The sequence below is a fragment of the Bombus affinis genome, chromosome 15 (assembly GCF_024516045.1).
Source record: "Bombus affinis isolate iyBomAffi1 chromosome 15, iyBomAffi1.2, whole genome shotgun sequence".
NCBI lineage: Eukaryota > Metazoa > Arthropoda > Insecta > Hymenoptera > Apidae > Bombus > Bombus affinis.
Genome location: NC_066358.1, coordinates 8,270,313 through 8,290,177, shown reverse-complemented (window position 1 = coordinate 8,290,177; position 19,865 = coordinate 8,270,313). Strand labels below are relative to the sequence as shown.

Sequence of the window (19,865 nt, the reverse complement as noted above, 5' to 3'; positions counted from 1 at the left end):
TAGGACAAAGATAAAAAAATACACATAATGTACAGTGTTCCTAAAACTTAATCCTTTATTAGATGATCCGAGGTAAGTAAAAGTCTATTTATCAAATCTTTGTTAGTATTTTCCTTACTCTCTCCCTTAGTTAAAATATCTTGAATATTTATTTCTTTGTCTAATCACACACGATAACGTTTAAATAAATAGTGCAGATGCTGGCAATGATCTTTCCATTTTTTCGTCCAGAAATCATTTATTTTCCCTTCCATTTCGTCAGATATTGTGCCAGCATTTAATAAAGGATAGAGATTTTGGGTAACATTAAAAATTTTCTTGAAATAAATGGAGTCAGAAATCCATTTTTCAACCAAGTCACTATTACGAATGGACTTCACTTACAAAATAAAGAACGTTCAATGTAGTAGTTTATAACAGAACAAGATCATATATAGCAATTTAGTGCAATTTTTTTTTAACAAAGAACAATCAAAATTCAATTCAATGACTGCGTGTAAAACGATCTTCAATTGTAGTAACAACTGTTTCTATATGCTGATATAAAGAAGATATTTTTAAAGATACAATTTTAAAGAATAAAAAATGATACAATAATAGATTTAAGAAATATAACAATATCCAAAAGGAAAAGTTAATATGAGATCAATCATTTTAAGATCATACTTATTTCCCAAATAAACTTCCATATCTTTTTATTAGAAGATTTATTTATGTATTTTATACGTTATATTAATCCTAATGTTTGATTATTTGCTTCTAGCGTATGTATATTTTTGTAGTGGTCTCATGCATATCGGAATTTTCGAATTAGTAACATTTGAAAGTACATCATTTGTTACATCAGTCCAGTCATAAGATATTTTTCCTTTACAATTTATATCGCATATATCATAACTATCGATCATTTCATTTTCGCGCTCTTTACGAAGAGTAGATTTTAAATTGGCTTCGTTTGTTATTTTACAAACAGTGGACGGAATGCAAGTCGGTCGACCGCATGTTTCTACACGTTTGCTTATACATTTCTTTTCAAAATGTACGTCCTTTTTCATAGTTAACGTTTCTTTATCCGACCTTACTATCGCCTGACTTTCATTGCACTTGATCACTCGAACTAGTATCGGATCTCGTTTCTGGGTACCCACGCTTATTCTTTCTGTTATATCTTCATACTTTGCGACACATACAGAGTCCTTGAACAATCGAGTATCACCTTGAACTTCTATGTCGCGATTGCACAGCTGCATCAACGATCCACTGATACCAACATCTTTACAATTCAAATGAGTACAAACTTCTTTGTCTATCATTGGATATTTCCTCTTCATTTTCTCTAATAGCAATATACCGTCTTCCATGGTTCCTTGTCTTTTATCCATTTTCGTGAATGTGGATTGCAATATTAATTCGAAAATATCTTCTTCAGTCATGGTTAATTTATTATTACATATGGTAAACGTGCCAATTTCCTTCAAACTTGGTCGTCTTCGAACTTCTGTCAAAGATGACTTTTTGTCAGCCTTCTCATGAAATTCTTTCACATCATCTCTGATAACACTTGGCTCTAGCATCATTATATATTCTTTGATTGCTGTCACCATTTTGTCCATGTCGATGAAACAATTTTCTTTTAGGCGATATTTATATTTGTCTGAAATTAAACCTCGTTAAATTATAAAAATGGATATATAAATTTATAAGGATCTGTTTAATTTTATACCTTGCATTTTTTGTTCATGTATAAATAATATTTTCTGCAGAAGTTGTTGTAAAACTGAGAGCATGGTGGGGTCTCTACTGAGATGTAGTATATTCAATGGACACGTATCTGTTGTACATGAATCCTCCAATTCTTGTGCTATCAATTAAAACAATTTTGTAAAATTAGTGTTTTATATGCATAGTATTGCATTATATTTTGCTAAGCTGCAAAGCAGTACCAATTAAAATGCTTACTTCCTTTTTCCACAAAATGTTTCAATTCCGTATCTCGACGAGCACAACGTTTCACAGAATCATCAGACTTAGATCGAGCCAAAGGAAATTTTTCTTTAGAAACGCATTGTACGAAATTCGATTTGAATTCTTTGATCTTTTCCGCTGTCACGCAGCCGACGCTACGCACTTGATGCAAGGACATCGTAGTACCAAATTCTACCATCTTTTCAAAAGACATACGGTAGGCTAAATTTCCTCGTGATACACAGATGCTACTCTGTATTCCTTTCGAAGTTTGATCTACCACATTTATTGCTACTTCCTTCATCTCTATCGTATCAGTCTTGTAATATTTATCTTGCTCTTTTCCTTTTTGGTCAATTTCATTTGTAGTTTGAATTGATATACAAACTGTATTTTGCACTGCTTTGTCAAAAGAATCCATTGCATTGACACCTATTTCACGTTTTTTCCTTCCAATAGAAAATCGCGTTTCAATTGCAAGTGGTTCTGATTCTGTACCTTGTTCCTTCTTCGTATCTCGACAAACATCTTTTGGTACGAATTCAATTGGTTTTGAATGTTTATCCGGATCTGGCAGAATTAGTTGGGTAGAAGCTTCTACGGTACCCAACTGTAATTTACCTGTTACTACAGGGTCCACATGTAGAACTTGCGTTTGAACTGATATGGATGCTGGAATATTACTTTTTAAAACCCTTTTTGGATCTTCGCTTTGTTCTATTTCTGTCTGAGCATATTTCTTCGTAATTTGAATAGGTTTCATGGTAGAAGTAATTGATGCCTTTGCAGAGAGTCCTGTTATTAAAGTTACAATAGATGGATGTCTTGTTATCAAAGATGCAAAAGATGCATGTCTTGATAATGTCTGTAGAAATTCCAAATCCTCGGAGTTGTTCACATACTTTTTTAAATATTCTGATAGATCAGTAATTCCCATGGATCGAAAAGGTAAATCTGAATAAAATAGACAATAAATTTAAGTTGGTATCTGCACATACATCCAAATTTTAGCATTTCATCCAAATTTCAAACAGATATTTCTCTATAATAAAAATTGATTTTTTACATACTATCACGCGTGACTCTGTCACATCCGGCACACAGACTGTATCCATCAGAAAGATTTTTATTGTATTCCGAACAAGAAATATAATTTCTTCTCTCGTTTTTGTTACAATCAATTTGCTCATGTTTCACATCTTCCCAGCCACACAGTGGACATTTTAAGAATGGTGATTCATAACTGTTACCGTTTTCTTTCGTTAAAGGAAAATCACGGTTAAATCTGGTATCCATGGAAGTATTTGGAATAGCTGGAAGATATTCTTCTTAAAGTTAGAAAAAATTATACTATTAGTATTCTATCATATTTCTTTTCAAAGTTATTTTTCGAACAAATTTTTTACCTATCTCTTGAGATTCTACATCTCTGGTGGGTTTGTAGTACAAAAGTTCATCTATTTCATGATCCCTCGAATCATTTTTCTTTGGTTTAAAGGATGGACAAGGAACATATTTTACTCTTTTCTCCCTTTTTTCTTTTGTTATCGTTTCCCCTGTTGAATTACATTTCCCATCCAGACAAGATAGTTTTTCCTGCGATTTGCTCCTCTTTGAAATCATCCGACCGCTGGTGGCATTATTACATGAGTGAATTTTCACAAATTTTGCTTCTAGGCCCACTCTTTTTCTTTCCTGTGAAGTTTTTATACTATCACTGCTCAAGGATCTAACAGCAGAAGTCATTTCTTGTTCATGAAGTTGACCGCTCTGCCTTTCTTCATCATCAATCACCTTCGCCAGCATGCCTGCTACTACGTTATACCAGGAGAATGGTGATTTATATTGTTTCTGAGATTGTAGACTTTGGATCGTTCGTGTTTGTTCCAATTTATATCTGTGCCAATGAAAGTCATTGTTTTCATAAATAGTTTTGTAACCATTGATGTTAAAAAGTAATCATCTCTAAAATCAATCAATAACATAGTTTGTTAAATATTTTTAAGATAAAAATTTGTTTAATGCTTTGTATAGAGAACATTTCGTATTCATTTTTAATATTTGCTTCGATGTTTAAAAAATTAGACTAAACTTAATTTTTTTGTATTTAAGATGACATGAAGGTCATAATACTACAGTAAATGAAGAAGGCTGTATATTCTTCTCCATTCAATACTGTGAATTCCGATCATCAAACGCAAAATAATCATTTTAAAAAGAAATTACATTCGTTCATGATGTTTTTTATTTTCTCTCTTATCTCTTTCACAATATTCATTACCAAAAATTCCGATCGTACATTACTTTTCTCTTATGCTCTTGATTTGGTGCAAATAATCAGTTACGGTAAAGCCGGGTATGCAGAGATCGTTGATAATTCTTTGCAATGCCATGTTCTTCTCATAGCAGTTATAGTAATGTCTGTGATAAGGGTTCCAGAGGCATGGATATTGCTTGTACGCTTTTAAAAAACTGATTACTAATCTCTCGTTCCATTTCGACGACATTTTATAATACGAAGAATTTATCAACAGTATTTTAATACAGTGTCTCTATGAAAATAGTATTTGCGATTTCTTATACGTTTATAATTTTACGATTATCCACAAGATAAAATCAGCTTCAGTTAGAGAACGCGACTGAATTTGATCGCGCGATACATCGAACGGAAGCATTTGTTAAATCACTCTACGTTATTTTATTAATTTTGTTTCGCTACGATACTATATATTAATACCAGAACCAACATATAGAATCATATTTCATATATTATATCTTTGATAAAATTTTTTTCTAAGTACTAAACAAATACAGACAATTCGTAAACATTATATTCGTTGCTTGCAATCGAGATCGCAGGAAGAATCTGCCTTGATCATGATTACCGGAAGGCCGCAGCTGCAAACCATTTCCTTGCGCAAAACTGCACATTCGCTACAACTAGAAGCTGTACAGCAATCCAAATATTTCAGTTTCATATGATCCAGACGTTCTTGTGCAATTATATCTTGTATTCGTTTCTCCAATTTAACAGCAATTTCTGAAGACAAATAATTTTACCTTAATAATTATCTTTGTAATATATTACGCTATCAATATTCACCGAAACTTATATTTCGCAACTGAAACGCAACACTCTTGCCGAACATGTCAAACTCGTCAGTTTTCGTTCTTCCTTTAATGTCTTTCACTGGTGGAGCACAATCTGTGTAACTAATGTCTGTCTCCTTCTGAAAATTATTTCGTACATTTAATGTTACTTATAACTTTCGACAAACTTTACATTTATTTTCGTTGATTGAACTAAGGACGAGAATCTATTTACTAGATCTTTTTTCATCAAGTTAAAAGGTACTTCATTTTCCATACACACTTGACAAGCTGTACATGCGGTTTTGAAATAAGAAAGTTCAGATTGAGTCGCGTGCTCAGTTCTGATACTTCTGATATTACTCCCCACATCGATTTGAGATACTTTCTGCTGGTGCAAGTAATATTTGCAATCTCTTGCTGTGGTTTGCGAAGTAGTTACACCCTTTTCTTCTGCCAGGAAGGAAGGTGGTTTTTCTGCTTTCCTAAGTGGACCATGTTTTAATATATTTTATTATGTACACTAATATTAATCAGTGATGTATTAACACTATGTAAATGAAATAAATTACCTAAGACGAGTATGAGGTTTAGCTATATTCGATTTGTCACAATAACAAGTTTCATATGGACAACCACAATCTGTGCTTAATGCTCTTGGTTCCGCAGGGACTGGACGTGTCGACTGCTCCTGTGTTTCTTTATAGTCATAACTTTCGTGTGTGCCTGTTTTATCACTGCAAATCTATAACAAAATTGTTATAATAAATAAATAAAATTTGTACAATGTATTTTGTTTTAAGTTGATATGTACCTTGCAGCAATCACTTGTACAATTGTAAGTTGGTATAAATGGAAAAAACAGTTCATGGATTATTGGAAACCAGTTCGCTATTGGTCTATAAAACTTCTCACAGGAAATTGCAGCACTGATTTTAGATAGCTCATAACAGTATTGGGCCTTTACACAGGTAATTCTTTTGATACAATCATAAACTGTTAAACAGCAAACATCCATAGAATCCACAATTTCTTTGTAAGCTTTATAACGACATCGCTTGTTCTTATAATCCGGATGAAAAGGATTTCTTAGACATTCATGTTTACTGTAAAAAATTACTAATCTCAACGTTAGACTATCGGTCCATGCAATTGGCATGATAAATTGCTTCGATCATTTGTAGCATAATCAGGTTATTTAATCCCCCACTTGGATAGATGCCATTATTTACATATCATAAAAGCTATATGTACATATCTTGAGCTTATATTAAAATTCGTAGCAAAAATTTGTATGCTGAAAAAATGCAATGAATGAATTACGTTCGGATTATACATCATACATACGTAAGATTCAAAAAGTTACTAGAATTTAGAAAAATATACATGAAAAAAAAATGAAAGAATACATGAAGTATATAATCTGTTTAGCTATTGATTTTCTTACGTAAATGTATGTGCATAGTGAAAGAATAAGATGAATAATTCTTAATATAAATAACGAACGATATACAAAGATCAAAAAATTTATTCAGCCATGTTTGTTGTTAAAAGCATCATTATAACAATATCTTAGAGATTAAATTATTTTAAATTACATCTGCATGTGAAATAAGAATTATTTTTAACCATAAATTCGATGTAATATGTTCTATGTTATAGACTAGAACCAGCGGTGTATACAACAAAATCTAACCCTTGAAGCTAGTAGTTTCTTAATAATTTATTTTTATTGATAAGGAGTTGTCTTTTATATTAAGTAATTCGGCTTTTTACAAAAAAAAGTTGCTTTAAATCCTTAATAGATCTTCGGTTATTAAATTACGCTTGCACTCGTAGCTTCAAAGTATTCAAACACGTGAATATGTAACAAAAATGTCCATATAAAACCATGAATATGAATAATTTGTCACATGTTTGATAGCTTTATATTCTAAAACAACCAATGCTCAGTGTGAAAAATATTAGCATTTCCTTGTATCATGCGTCATTAACAAAAATATACATTTTGCCTCTAATACAAATAAGTTTGTATAATTAACTCTGTTACTTATGTAACACCATATTATATACAATGTGATATCCTTTGTATATAACAATTATACATGTATCTTTTCATAATTATTCATTGTTAAGATTATCTTACTGTATTATCTTACTTATCTTACTATATTATTTGTGCTATCGACGTAACCTTACGAAGAAGACTCAATCGTCGAAGCCATTGCAGGTAATTGTTGAGGTACAAAATTTATAACTTCATGATAAACAAGTTCTACAAATAATAAAAATGAATTACCGCATTAGTAATATATTAATGACTATTTATAAAATATACATATATATATTACAATGGAAACATATACCTTTCCATTTTTCAACAGGTAAATCCATATCTTCAAAACTTTGATCATATGGTAAAGATACTGGTTCATCAGTTGGATCAGCATACTGTGCAAGATATGGGTGAGCTAAAGCTTGTTCTGCTGTGATTCGTTTCTCTGCATCTAGTTCTAACATTAATTCAAGTAAATCTATAGCTGAAAAGTAAGAAAAATATGTTAATTTAATTTATAAAAATAATTTCAATTTAGAAGACTTTTTAAATTCGGTAATTACCTAAAGGATTGGCTCCGCGAAATACTTCTTTGAAGTTCTTTTTTTTTAGCGGTGGTAAACTTTGTATATAGTTTCTCGCCTAAAACAATATTTTTACTTATTAATTTTCAGTTTTTACGTATAAATTGCATTATTTCAATATTTGAAATTTATACAATATTTCATGAAAATATTCTTCAAAAATTGTGCATGTAATACCTCATAAATGCGTTACATATTTTTGTTATAACTCATATTATACTCTTTTTGTAGCTCTTTTAATATTAATATTGCCTTATATTTTAAACTTCAAAGCAAAATCATATTATAGACAAAATTATTTTTAATATTATGGAAAGAATTATAAAATGCAAATAAATAATGTAAGAAATTTTAATTCATAAAAAAAATAATTAAAAAAGATTGCAAAAAATATTTATCTAAAAAAAAATTACCTCTTGGCTGGTAATTTTGCTTAAAGTTTCCTCTGTGGGTGTACCACAGAGTACTAAAACTCGTGTTAGATGATCAATGTCTGCTTAAAGTTAAGGTATGTTTAAAGCATAATTTATTATACAGGAGTAGGAAAAATTTAAAGCAATGTAATATGAATTATGGTTGTAATTATTTTAAGCATTTGTTAGCATTCCAAAGTACGAGTTATAATATATATATGGAAATAACATATATTCACCAAACAAATTTGTAAATATTATGAAGATAATTCTTTCATTTTAGTCATATATATATAGTGAAATTTATTAATCAGGGAAATATTGATAAAAAAACATGTAACATGCGAGGCAATTAAATCGTAACACGTTATCAATGAGCAGCATGCACTATTTAGGCTTTTTCTATGGATAAATTCTTATTTAACAATTTAAAAATTACTTACCGACTCTGACGATATTTTTTGCATAAACTCGTCGCGTGGAGTACCCAGTATCTCCATTATTAAGTTCAGTTGGTGTATATCTGCTCTTGCTAAGGTTCCACCACACCTTTTTCTACTTTCACTATATGGATACTTCAATTATTACATAAATACAACAGACAATTTCGTGCATTGAAGCATATTAAAAATTATATACATATTTGAATGAATTTTTACTTGTAAAATAAAAGCTAATTTTCCTTGCTATCAAACAGAAGCTAAATTAAAGCATTTTCTGCCAACTGACAAATAAAATACTATGTAATTAACATATTAGTAAAATAACTGAACATTTTAAAGCAGGAAAGAAGCCATGTAGAGCCTTAGCGAAAAGCATATCTTTTAATTCTGAGATGGTTAAAGATGGTTAAAGATTTATAATATTCATTGAAGATGAATTATGAAAGAAGTTTTATGTGCATACAAGTACAACATAATTAGGTGAAAACCACAAACAACAAACTTGAATATTAGACATTGATATTAAGAGGAATTATAAAAAGCATGATTGGTTGTAAAAAGGATACGATCTGTTCCCGGAAATAACGTTCTCCCCGTTAATAGCTCGGCCATTATACATCCAACAGACCATATATCAACTAAAAAGCATAAATATTATACTATTGTGTATTATAAGATATTTGCAAAAAGAAAAATAATAACCACCTGTTTGATTATAATGCATCCAATTAAGCATAATTTCTGGAGCTCTATACCACCTTGTAGCAACATAACCAGTCATTTCATTTTCTGTAGGTCTGGCTAATCCAAAATCTAAAATTTTCAGCTCACAATCTTCATTTACAGCTATATTAGAAGGTTTCAAATCCTAAATTTGACAAGAATGTATTTAAAGTATTCTATATTACATTTAAATTGTTATTATCAGTTATGCTACTTTACCCTGTGTATTATACTCGCAGAATGAATATATTTGAGACCACGAAGGATTTGATATACAAGAAACTGTACGTGATCATCCGAAAGTTTCTGAGTTCTTACAATATTATTGAGATCTGCACCCATCAGATGCGTGACTAAATATCTATTAAAAGTACATGTGATTACTAAAACATGATAAGGAGTCATAATCAAGGGGTTGAAAAGAGATAATCAACATTATAAAAGTACATAAAAGCACTTACACCTGCTGAAAATCTTCTAAAGAAGAAGAGGGATGGAATACATCTAGTAAACCAATTACCTGCAATGAATTATATGATTATTTCATTGATTTTGATTTGCACAGGTCAATAATAGCATGATGGAACTCACTATACATAACATAGTTGTCCCTAAATTTAGTAACAAGATAAAGTTTCTAAATCCATTAATTTCTACAATGCCAACTTCAAAGATATATTAAACTTATATATAATTCACATTTGTGTACTCACATTTTCATGATTCATATGCTTCAACATACGAAGTTCCCTGTATGTGCGTTTTGCATGCACAGCTGATTGGAATGGTCTGGCTAATTTTTTTATTGCTACTTTCTGTCCAGTTTTTGTGTCAACTGCCGAGCTAAAAATATATATATATGATTCCTTAATCCAGTTTCTACTGTGATTTACATAAAACAAAATAAGAATATATATAATATATAAATACTCAGTTGTAAGATTATGTGAATGTATATTTATAATAAGGAAGTAGAAATTCTTGTAATTCAGAAGGGAATCAATAAATACATACATATTACAGTTTACATTTACAATAATAAACTTAAATCTTAATAACTAACTTAAACATAATTATTTAAAATTATATAATATATGTATATGTATATATCAATCTTCTTTTATGATCATAAGAGGATTTATCTTTCTAGAAAACACAATGTATTTCATGTACTTAAAGAATTAAATAATAAAGTAGCAGTTAATATAAATTTACGAATTGATTATCAAATCCAAGTGGTAGTTCTGTGAAATGTTTCACCGAGAAAATTCGGGTATAATACATCTCATTAAATTCATCTTCACGGAAAAGCATTGTCAAATAATTCTAATTTTAGTTTGGCCCCTGATGTAGAATGCGACGGTGCACGAGATACTTGCACGAGCTGCCGCAATCGTAACATTTACGTATTGATAATCTCGTTAAAATCTAAATTACAAAATAAGAAAAAAGAAAGAATGACATATGTGTATATACGATTTTAAGTGGCATAATGAACGATCGTAGAAATGTCAAGGTTATGATTGGTTCATGGTCGCAACCAAATCTTAAATTATTAACGAGATATGGAGCGGGATCGTTTAAATATTATAGACAGGTTCCCGAATAAGGAACAATCTAAAAAATATGTGAGATTAGAATGGTATTATGCAATTATTGAAACATATAAATTTATGTTGGAATTGTTTTTCTGAATTCTTACCAGACCTGACCATAAGCTCCTGATCCCACTGGCGTGAGCATTTGGTATCGTTCCGGAACCTCCCATTCGGTCCTATTTATTTCGATTTTATGAAATTGCGGCATGCTACATTCAATTTCTCAGTCACGCCGCTTGATAATAGAAAGAATAACAACAATTACAGCACAAACACCATGCACTAACGTTTGGAACCGGAGTTTACAGACACTTCATACATTTCCAAATTAGCCCAGTATTAAAAACTATATACCACATCTATCGTATAATCGTATGTCTACGATCCCTCGAAGTCGATTCTGTATTCAGATCGATAGCGTATTGAAATTTTTGTAACGGCGAGAGGTCGATTTGTCTTTCTCGATACTTGTTTTTCGTCGATTAAACAAATAGTGTGTTCGATTTGGGGGGGGGGGGACTTTTACGCAAATTCATATTTTTGAGAATATAATTGATAGAGTACGTAATAAACGGATATCTATCCATTTTTGGGAAATATAAAGGTGCAAAAATCTATAGAACGAATATAATACATAAATATATACAAGATATCCAAAGCAGAGTATTTATCATAATATTCTGTGGATGAAACAAATTTCTATTTAAATCCAAAAAAAAAAAAAAAAAATAATTTAAATTCCCAAAAAAGAAAATATGAAAATCTGAAACAAAAATTTAAAAATATACAATAAGAAAAGGTTATGCAACCTTTAAATGGGAAGTTGACTTATGGACATGGGCCACCCTATATGTATTTAGTCTTATTCTATTGTCTCTTTCCCCTTAACTCGAGATAGCTTTTATTTCTGCCAGTTAATCCAGCGGTTCTTAATCTTCTATTTATCATAGACCTCCTTTAAATAATTTTTTATTGTTGTGGATCCCTAAGATTTAACTCAAGATTTAAATAAGTAATGTGCCAAATATATATATTTAAAACACATTAACTGTTCAACAACCTTCTCGGAGAGAAGAGGTTCATTATGAATAAAGTAAATGATTTTTATTCGAATAATATAATAATAACTTGCATGTATGAAGATTTTCGTTCCCCGGGAACTGTGGGTCACAGGTTAAGAACCGCTGATCTAGTTATGTCGTGCCTCATATGTCTTACCCTCTCAGCTATCATCTCACTCTCTCCAACTTGAATGATGTCCCAATAACCTAATCCATGACGGTAACGCCATCTATAACTTCGCTGGTGTACGGGCTAGAAACGACTTAATGTAGGATGTAATGTGTGGAGCTATGATTGAGCGATTGTAGCGCCACTCTCTGTCAATTATTGTGTATCTAACACAAAAAAAGCTCTTGCCCCATAACTAGCGACATTAGTAAATGACGTGGTAAAATTTGTTAGGAATACGGTCTTTCTTAATGAATATGAGCATAAATGATGAAGAAACGATTGAATATGAGCCTTCAATTAGAAACGTAATCGAACAACGGTCTTTACGATGGATATTTGTCGGTGGTAAAGGTGGAGTCGGTAAAACAACGTGCAGGTTAATATTCTAACCTCAGAAGTTCGTTTGTTTATCGCAGTTTGATCATTGCTTGTTTTAACTTCCAGTTGTTCGTTGGCTGTGCAGTTATCGAAAGTCAGAGAAAATGTACTCATCATATCTACTGACCCGGCGCACAATATCTCCGACGCGTTTGATCAAAAGTTCAGTAAAGTTCCGACGAAAGTAAAAGGTTTTGAAAATCTTTTCGCTATGGAAATAGATCCAAACGTGGGCATTACCGAATTACCAGAGGAGTATTTCGAAAGTGAAGCGGGTATTTTGTTTTATCAATGTTATACCTTTGCATTACACTTTATATGCTTGCAATGTTGTTGGTAGTTTGATGCATAAATGTACACATAGATTGCTTACAAAATAGTTCCAGGAGGAGAAGCCATGAGATTGAGTAGAAGCATAATGCAAGAAATTGTCGGAGCATTCCCTGGTATAGACGAAGCAATGAGTTATGCAGAAGTCATGAAGTTAGTCATACTTTGTAATGTAACAATATTGGTGAAACCATAGAAAAGTTTTCTTACCTTTGATTTGGATGATTATGAAATATGCTATAGACATTAAATATTGAACAATTTTTTTCTATACATATAAAAAGCATAGTATCTCTCTTAGTTTTTGAGATATTTGCAGAAACCTGTTGATACTTCTACAATTCTATTTATATTCCACTTATTCCACTTATAGTTGTACATCTATGACGACATGTGTGTCAATATTGATTGCCATTTCATCTGCTTAATAAACAGAAGAAAAGCGGCTGGCAGTCGGCAATCAATACTAACGCATATGCTGCCAGACACACACAACTATAGGCAGAATTCACTGTAGTGGTACCGGTAAATCCCTTTAAGCGAAACTGCTGGTTATATGTATAGGAAAAAGTTGTTTAAAATGTTAAATTTTATGAAATAACTAAAAATCATCGAAATCGGAAGTGAGATAGTTTTTCTGTAGTTTTACCAATGATATTTATATATGGTATAACTTAACTGTTTGATATGTTATCCATATTTTCAGGTTGGTTAAAGGAATGAACTTTTCTGTTGTTGTTTTTGATACTGCACCCACTGGTCATACTTTAAGATTATTATCATTCCCACAAGTAGTAGAAAAAGGATTGGGAAAATTAATGCGTTTGAAGATGAAGATTAGTCCTTTTATTACACAGGTCATAAATATTTAGTTTAATGAATGATATGTAGTATCAGCTTAAACAGTATTCCAATTTCAAAACTACTTTGTTATAGATCAGTTCATTATTGGGAATGACAGATTTCAACGTAGATACATTCTGTAACAAGATAGAGGAGATGCTTGTTGTCATTCGACAAGTTAATGAACAATTTAAAAACCCTGACCAGACTACATTTGTTTGTGTGTGCATAGCAGAATTCTTGTCACTGTACGAGACAGAAAGACTCGTACAAGAATTAACAAAATGTGGTATAGATACTCACAATATCATAGTGAATCAGTTATTATTCTTAAAAGAAAAATATACATCTTGTAAACTGTGTCTTGCTAGGCATAAAATACAAGACAAATATTTAGAGCAGGTAAATCAAAATATTATGATTTCATATTACTTCATATAGAAGCTTAAGAAATTAATACAATAACTCTTTGCTAGATAATGGATCTTTATGAAGATTTTCATATTATCCGAGTTCCTTTATTAGAAAAAGAAATTCGAGGAGTCCAACAAGTCAGAGAATTTTCGGAAAATCTTGTAAAACCATATAAGCCTTAACGTCTGTACAATTAACATTTCGTAAAAATATATAACTTTGACATGTAATCAAAAGATTTTTAAACTAAAAGGATCACTTATACACAATGAAGTTTGTATAAGAGGTAATACTTTTATAATATTTAATATAATAGGAATGCATATATTAAAAATTTCAGTTTGATGTACTTGTATATTAAACATTACTTGATCAATTATATATGTGTAACTTTTATTTTTGTTTTTTATACTACCGATTTGATTAAATAATTATAAAAAATATTTCAATTACTAGAAATATCACTTAATAACATTAAGTTCTTTTCCAATATGTACAAATGCGTTTACAGCATATTCTATGTCCTTTTCTGAATGTGCAGCACTAATTTGAACACGTATTCGCGCTTTATCTTTTGGTACTACTGGATAACTAAAACCAATAACATAGATCCCTTGTTCTATAAATAGAAAACGATTATTATACGTATTGTTAAAAATTGATACATTACATGATATATTGTAAATATTTACCAATCATTTTATCAGCAAATTCAGTAGCTAATCTTGCATCACCTATCATAACAGGACAGATAGGATGATTGTCACCAGCAATTGTAAAACCAGCTGCTTTCATATTACTTCTAAACAGATTGGTATTATTTTTTAAATGATCCAAAAATTCCGTAGAGTTTGTTATTAAATCTATAACCTATATACAATATTAAAAAATAAAAATATGAGTGATCACATTATTTCTGTTATTTTAACAAAAAAAAATTGACATTTTAGTATACCTTACTAGCTGATGCAACTACAGGTGGTGGCAATGAATTTGAAAATAAATATGGTCTGCTACGTTGTCTCAACAAATTAATAAGTTCTTTTTTACTAGTTGTATAACCACCTGCTGCTCCACCAAGAGCTTTGCCTAACGTGGAGTTAATGATATCAACATTTCCTAATTGATTAAAATAATCCTCTGTGCCTCTAGAATTAAATTATAATATTAAAATAAACTTTATAGTTAAACTAATTATTTTTCAATAATACAATATATTTAAAAAAATTAGAGTAAGTTAAGATAAATAAAACCCACAGTAAATTTAGGTCCGAATTTTAAAAGAGAGTTAAGAAATGTGAAAAAAACTGAACAATTGTTATAGAATAAAAAATTGTATCGGCGTTAATTAATAGAAATTTAATGCAAAGTGTATAAAAATAAATGTAATTACCTTCCAGCTTTTCCAAAAAATCCAGTAGCATGACAATCATCCACAAACGTAAGAGCGTTATATTTCTTTGAAAGCTCTAATATTTTTGGTAATGGCGCAACAGTGCCATCCATAGAAAAGACGCCGTCAGTTGCAATCAATCGTAAACGCGAAGAAATACTATCCTGTAGCTTATTCTCCAAATCTATCATGTCCCTATGCTTGTACCTTTGCAAAATATAATATATTTTTACATAATAAAGAAAAATGAAATAAATTTAACTCATTCACCTCTGTCTCCTTGCTTTACATAACCTGATACCGTCAATGATGGAAGCATGATTAAGCTCATCACTTATAACAGTATCTTCAGGTGTTAATAATGTCTCAAATAATCCAGCATTTGCATCGAAACAAGATGCATAAAGAATAGCATCTTCTCTGCCATGAAAGTTAGCAATTTTCTTTTCTAATTCTATGTGAATGTCTTGTGTACCACATATAAATCTAACAGAACTTAAACCTGCTCCATACTTATCCAGAGCAAGTTTTGCAGCAGAAATGACTTCTTTATTATCCTAAATTTAAGAAATAATGAAAATTGATTAATATGGTAAACACAATTTTATCATATTAATTTTAGAAATTCTAATACTTACTGCTAACCCTAAATAATTGTTAGCACAAAAATTTAGGGCCTGTGTTCCATTTGCTAATACAATACGTGTTCGTTGAGGCGAAGCAATTACTCTCTCCTTTTTCCAAGTACCAGCTGCTTCTATAGCTTTCAATTCTGGTGTTATACATTCTGCCAGTAAGTTCATGGTTCTTCTCAATATTATCCATCTTCTATTTTGAAATTTTGTACCTGTTAAGAAAATAAACATTTAAAACACAATGTTTTTGTTCACAATTATAGTTGAATCAAAATATAGTAAGAATAAGATACTTTTATTAAGAATAGAATTCATATTTTAGTGCGCCTTACAATTTGTAGTATATCTCAATGAATACTGGACTAATGCTTGATTCTGAAGAAGTGAAAGTATAATGAACTAGACAAACCTGTTTAGGTGTATAATAGTCTTCAATCTCTGCATAATTTTGTTTTATAGGACATGATCTGTATGTAATCTTTTGCAAGTAATATAATCTGTATCAATGAAAAATATATCAAATATAAAATTTGATAAAATTGTAATATTTAGGTAAAAATATGAAGCAATGATTATTTTCCATCACGTTTATTTTACAAGCTTTTTACATTTCGTCCATATAATTGCACTTAAATAATCATTAATAAATATCTATTATTCTTTATCATTCAAATAGTTTATTCTCTAAGTTTTTTTGCTTCTAATGAATGTTTTTATAGTACTAATATTTGGCAAATAGTTTTCTGTATAATTTAACAAGAAAAGATTTAAAAACATTTGCTTTGTTACATAACACTACCTGTGCTATGGAATTACCTTAATTCACGTGATATATGTATACACAAGATTATTACATTATAATAGGAATATTATGTACTATGTATCGCGGACACGATAATAACTATTAAACAAAATATTAGATTTGCATTTAAATAAAACTAATATTCTCTAGTGTTCTATATACGATTTGGAATTACTTTTATTACTAAATTCTGTATTTGCTAAAATTTGCCAGTCTTTTTATTCATAAATTGCATTCTGAAGTCTCACTATTTGGTCTGTTATTACTTGGTCTTAATTATCACGTACTCTTACATAATAATTTATCATAGAACGAGAAGTAATGTTCTCTCTCCTAAATAACTCTGCTATTTGCATTATCTTTATTTGATAGAGAAGATGCGTGGACGAAAATTCGAGTTAAAGTTAAACTATGTAACATTATAGATTATCTAAGATACAATATGTAGACGATTTTTAATTCAAGATTAATACCAGCAAAAATTAATGTACATACGGTTTTGCTTCACCTTTAACACCTATAACATTATATATTAAATTCATTAAAAAACATGTAGCAAATTTTTACAATGCAACAAAGAAACGATAGTTGAATACAATTTCACGATGATTTGTTCTTTATAGAAAAACGAGTTGCTAAAGTATATGCGCGAGGGAAATTGTGCACGATTACATAAATAAGTCCCAAATATATAATTATGGCAATTGTAAGAAAGAGATCGAATACAGCTGGTTTTACACTGAAATATAATAAACTATGTTATCTAAAAGAAACAATGTTGATAACAAATGAAATAATAAGTGAAATTTAAAAATTTACCTGTACACATTCAATATTGCTTTTGTAATATCATAAAATACAAATTCTGGGTCTTGCTTATCAGGACTATGCAAGGTAACTTTAACATCTCCCAAATATCTAGCCATTGCTTCTTTTAATGTACCAACTAACATATTATTTTTGTCTACCAGTAATGTAGCAGCCCTTGGTTGCGACGCTAAGTAACTAAACCATAAGGATAATGATTCCTTAGAAACTCCCTAAAAAAATTAAATTCAGTTAATGAAACAAAGAGATGTATTTTCTCATTTCTCTTACTTAAATGATAAAAGATGTATACCAGAGGATCCATGAAAACTTGACTAGAGCTTAAATTATATATATGTCTAGCTAATGCTTCTGCGATTGTTTGTGTATGTTTGTATAATCTATCTATTTGTCTTGTCTCTATTACATCTAAGATCGTTGTTCTAATTGGATCTTCATGGCTTTTCAAAGTTGACAAAGTTGTAGCTGGAAATCTACGAATACTATATCTTTCATGTTCCCAAGCCAATGTTTCATCAGCTAGATTGATTTTTTTGTGTATGCCTTCAACAGTAGTCATATTCAATGATTCAGACACAGCTTTAAGTTTTTTGTAAAAAAGACCACCTGTAGAATTTTCTTTAGGTGGTTTGGAGACATGCACATAAAGATTGTCACTAGTAGATACTGTGTCTAGACAAATAACATATGCAGCATCCTAATAATTGAAATAATATATTATTACTTCAAAATTTTAAAACAAATGTATGATGATAGAAGTCTTTTAATGTATATAATACTTGTATTATTGAGCCTTCAAGTCCATCTAATTGATCCTCCAGCCACTTTTTACTGCCCTGGTAATTAAGTTTGCCAGCACCAGTTACAATGAAAACAAGATTATATTGTGGTCTTGATCTACTAGTAGAATACAAAGTAGAAAATAATCGTGCTATTTCCAATAATATTGCCACTCCTGATGCATTACTGTCCGCTCCGAAAGACAATTCCTATTTGTTAGCAATAACATACATACATATATATATATTATATTCTTAGCAGCTATATGAATAAACATTTATATCAATAGTTCTCTTACAGGTGCAACACCAGCACTATCGTAATGCGTTACCAAGGCTATAGTTGGTAACTTCTCTTCAGCTCCAGTGCCAGTTAGCTTCCCATGTAAAGTAGCTATTTTTACATCTGTCTTAGCTAATGCCTGTCCAGTTGCTACAACTACTTGATAACCACTAGCAGATATAGAATTAAACATTGCTTCAGCTGCAGATCCAGCTTTCTCATCAGTAATAAAACCATTGGAGAGGTCATCTAATATAGTTTGCAAATCAGGATGCCATGAAGTAAAATACACTGGAATTGTTGTTTCTGGCCCAAACAGCATAGATTCTTCCAGACTCATAATATGCTGCAATAAACAACAAGAATTATAGAGAATAACAATAAGAATATAGTGAAATTACAAGAATTTAAAATATAACTGTTATGTTTAAGAAAAAGATCTATCAAGAATAAAGTGGATCAACCTGTTTTTCCTCTAATGTCAAGTCATTAAGTTTTTCTGGTAAAACTACTATCAAAGCTCCAGCCTTATGTTTAATAGAGTGAAATAAACTTGGAGTAAGACTTAAAGCTTTTGTAACTACACAGTGTCTAGAAGTACTCCACCCTGTAAGAGATCTTGCTTCCAACGAAATCGGCGCACTACGGCAACCTGATCATAGATTATGTAAATGAAATGTTAAGCAAGTTAGTAAAATGGCAATATTAATAAAATAAATATCCAAGGTGAAAACATTTCGTTACCATGTGGCACACCGTGCAAGTCATACTGGTGCATTCGATAGACTGGGAATTCGTGAGATGCGGCAACTGGGTTAACCGGAGAAATAATAATAAAAATTGGCAAAATTATCAGTAAATAATAAGGCAAATATCCTCGACATAGTTCAGCAAAACTATCACATTCTTCTAGCCACATATTTCTTTCTGATTTCTTTCAAGTATACTAAAGAGTAAAAGAATACAACTCCTAATTATTTTCATTGACCTAACATCACGAAACGAACTGTACCTAACTCATTCTTGCTCTATCTACAGTAGGAATTACATATTATATATACAACACAGACGAGGT

General features: G+C 30.6%; 6 protein-coding genes across 15 annotated transcripts; 1 reads left to right on the top strand and 5 right to left on the bottom strand.

Annotated features, from left to right (window-relative positions):
- Nucleotides 1-30: 30 nt before the first annotated feature.
- Nucleotides 31-4,955, bottom strand: LOC126924667 (uncharacterized). 3 transcript variants are annotated; one of them, XM_050739380.1, is made up of 6 exons: nt 4,851-4,955; nt 3,372-3,862; nt 3,036-3,293; nt 1,960-2,919; nt 1,724-1,861; nt 31-1,654 (listed from the first exon to the last, which is right to left on the bottom strand). In XM_050739380.1, exons 2-6 carry the CDS (start codon nt 3,769-3,771, stop codon nt 750-752), a joined length of 2,661 nt encoding a protein of 886 aa, XP_050595337.1. In that variant the 5' UTR covers nt 3,772-3,862; nt 4,851-4,955; the 3' UTR covers nt 31-749. The 3 variants fall into 3 exon arrangements, with proteins under 3 accessions (XP_050595337.1, XP_050595338.1, XP_050595339.1); XM_050739381.1 differs by lacking the exon at nt 4,851-4,955 and having other exon boundaries at nt 3,036-3,290; nt 3,372-4,036; XM_050739382.1 differs by lacking the exon at nt 4,851-4,955 and having other exon boundaries at nt 3,036-3,278; nt 3,372-4,036.
- Nucleotides 4,714-6,453, bottom strand: LOC126924697 (uncharacterized). 3 transcript variants are annotated; one of them, XM_050739468.1, is made up of 5 exons: nt 5,870-6,453; nt 5,628-5,800; nt 5,291-5,540; nt 5,069-5,195; nt 4,714-5,005 (listed from the first exon to the last, which is right to left on the bottom strand). In XM_050739468.1, exons 1-5 carry the CDS (start codon nt 6,212-6,214, stop codon nt 4,794-4,796), a joined length of 1,107 nt encoding a protein of 368 aa, XP_050595425.1. In that variant the 5' UTR covers nt 6,215-6,453; the 3' UTR covers nt 4,714-4,793. The 3 variants fall into 3 exon arrangements, with proteins under 3 accessions (XP_050595425.1, XP_050595427.1, XP_050595428.1); XM_050739470.1 differs by having other exon boundaries at nt 5,339-5,540; XM_050739471.1 differs by having other exon boundaries at nt 5,069-5,192; nt 5,339-5,540.
- A 112-nt stretch (nt 6,454-6,565) lies between these two features.
- On the bottom strand, nt 6,566-12,111 carry LOC126924699 (mitogen-activated protein kinase p38a-like). Of its 4 annotated transcripts, XM_050739484.1 has the most exons (11): nt 10,977-11,270; nt 10,490-10,702; nt 9,988-10,117; nt 9,736-9,794; nt 9,494-9,635; nt 9,257-9,419; nt 9,118-9,189; nt 8,552-8,631; nt 7,675-7,753; nt 7,422-7,595; nt 6,566-7,330 (listed from the first exon to the last, which is right to left on the bottom strand). In XM_050739484.1, the coding sequence occupies exons 3-11, from the start codon at nt 10,012-10,014 to the stop codon at nt 7,251-7,253; spliced, it is 876 nt and encodes a 291-aa protein (XP_050595441.1). In that variant the 5' UTR covers nt 10,015-10,117; nt 10,490-10,702; nt 10,977-11,270; the 3' UTR covers nt 6,566-7,250. The 4 variants fall into 4 exon arrangements, with proteins under 4 accessions (XP_050595441.1, XP_050595442.1, XP_050595440.1 ...); XM_050739485.1 differs by lacking the exons at nt 10,490-10,702; nt 10,977-11,270 and adding an exon at nt 12,091-12,111; XM_050739483.1 differs by lacking the exon at nt 10,490-10,702 and having other exon boundaries at nt 10,977-11,552.
- Nucleotides 12,112-12,260: 149 nt separating this feature from the next.
- LOC126924700 (ATPase ASNA1 homolog) lies at nt 12,261-14,449 on the top strand. The gene is made up of 6 exons (XM_050739486.1): nt 12,261-12,481; nt 12,550-12,758; nt 12,864-12,966; nt 13,520-13,670; nt 13,750-14,058; nt 14,133-14,449. The coding sequence occupies exons 1-6, from the start codon at nt 12,354-12,356 to the stop codon at nt 14,250-14,252; spliced, it is 1,020 nt and encodes a 339-aa protein (XP_050595443.1). The 5' UTR covers nt 12,261-12,353; the 3' UTR covers nt 14,253-14,449.
- On the bottom strand, nt 13,722-16,610 carry LOC126924688 (2-amino-3-ketobutyrate coenzyme A ligase, mitochondrial). 3 transcript variants are annotated; one of them, XM_050739452.1, is made up of 7 exons: nt 16,508-16,610; nt 16,102-16,310; nt 15,734-16,020; nt 15,464-15,670; nt 15,026-15,218; nt 14,763-14,940; nt 13,722-14,689 (listed from the first exon to the last, which is right to left on the bottom strand). In XM_050739452.1, exons 2-7 carry the CDS (start codon nt 16,264-16,266, stop codon nt 14,532-14,534), a joined length of 1,188 nt encoding a protein of 395 aa, XP_050595409.1. In that variant the 5' UTR covers nt 16,267-16,310; nt 16,508-16,610; the 3' UTR covers nt 13,722-14,531. The 3 variants fall into 3 exon arrangements, with proteins under 3 accessions (XP_050595409.1, XP_050595406.1, XP_050595407.1); XM_050739449.1 differs by lacking the exon at nt 16,508-16,610 and adding an exon at nt 16,392-16,497; XM_050739450.1 differs by lacking the exon at nt 16,508-16,610 and adding an exon at nt 16,431-16,487.
- A 60-nt stretch (nt 16,611-16,670) lies between these two features.
- Nucleotides 16,671-19,863, bottom strand: LOC126924679 (nicalin). The gene is made up of 7 exons (XM_050739413.1): nt 19,535-19,863; nt 19,255-19,442; nt 18,807-19,136; nt 18,508-18,717; nt 18,021-18,425; nt 17,720-17,940; nt 16,671-17,639 (listed from the first exon to the last, which is right to left on the bottom strand). The coding sequence occupies exons 1-7, from the start codon at nt 19,707-19,709 to the stop codon at nt 17,501-17,503; spliced, it is 1,668 nt and encodes a 555-aa protein (XP_050595370.1). The 5' UTR covers nt 19,710-19,863; the 3' UTR covers nt 16,671-17,500.
- Nucleotides 19,864-19,865: the final 2 nt, after the last annotated feature.

Coding starts and splice junctions, on each gene's coding strand:
- LOC126924697 (XM_050739468.1), bottom strand. CDS start 6,214: ATGCCAATTGCATGGACCGATAGTCTAACGTTGAGATTAGTAATTTTT. Junction 5,196..5,290: donor ACTTGATGAAAAAAGATCTA/GTAAATAGATTC, acceptor AATAATTTTCAG/AAGGAGACAGACATTAGTTA. Junction 5,006..5,068: donor GTTGCGAAATATAAGTTTCG/GTGAATATTGAT, acceptor ATTTGTCTTCAG/AAATTGCTGTTAAATTGGAG.
- LOC126924667 (XM_050739380.1), bottom strand. CDS start 3,771: ATGCTGGCGAAGGTGATTGATGATGAAGAAAGGCAGAGCGGTCAACTT. Junction 3,294..3,371: donor TGTAGAATCTCAAGAGATAG/GTAAAAAATTTG, acceptor TCTAACTTTAAG/AAGAATATCTTCCAGCTATT. Junction 2,920..3,035: donor TGACAGAGTCACGCGTGATA/GTATGTAAAAAA, acceptor TATTTTATTCAG/ATTTACCTTTTCGATCCATG.
- LOC126924700 (XM_050739486.1), top strand. CDS start 12,354: ATGAATATGAGCATAAATGATGAAGAAACGATTGAATATGAGCCTTCA. Junction 13,671..13,749: donor TTAGTCCTTTTATTACACAG/GTCATAAATATT, acceptor ACTTTGTTATAG/ATCAGTTCATTATTGGGAAT. Junction 14,059..14,132: donor AAGACAAATATTTAGAGCAG/GTAAATCAAAAT, acceptor ACTCTTTGCTAG/ATAATGGATCTTTATGAAGA.
- LOC126924679 (XM_050739413.1), bottom strand. CDS start 19,709: ATGTGGCTAGAAGAATGTGATAGTTTTGCTGAACTATGTCGAGGATAT. Junction 17,941..18,020: donor AAGTTTTCATGGATCCTCTG/GTATACATCTTT, acceptor TAATTTTTTTAG/GGAGTTTCTAAGGAATCATT. Junction 17,640..17,719: donor GCAATATTGAATGTGTACAG/GTAAATTTTTAA, acceptor ATTATATTTCAG/TGTAAAACCAGCTGTATTCG.
- LOC126924688 (XM_050739449.1), bottom strand. CDS start 16,413: ATGAATTCTATTCTTAATAAAA. Junction 16,311..16,391: donor GAATTCTATTCTTAATAAAA/GTATCTTATTCT, acceptor TTTTCTTAACAG/GTACAAAATTTCAAAATAGA. Junction 16,021..16,101: donor ACAATTATTTAGGGTTAGCA/GTAAGTATTAGA, acceptor TCTTAAATTTAG/GATAATAAAGAAGTCATTTC.
- LOC126924699 (XM_050739483.1), bottom strand. CDS start 11,080: ATGCCGCAATTTCATAAAATCGAAATAAATAGGACCGAATGGGAGGTT. Junction 9,795..9,987: donor AGCATATGAATCATGAAAAT/GTGAGTACACAA, acceptor AATTCATTGCAG/GTAATTGGTTTACTAGATGT. Junction 9,190..9,256: donor GATGCATTATAATCAAACAG/GTGGTTATTATT, acceptor TATGCTTTTTAG/TTGATATATGGTCTGTTGGA.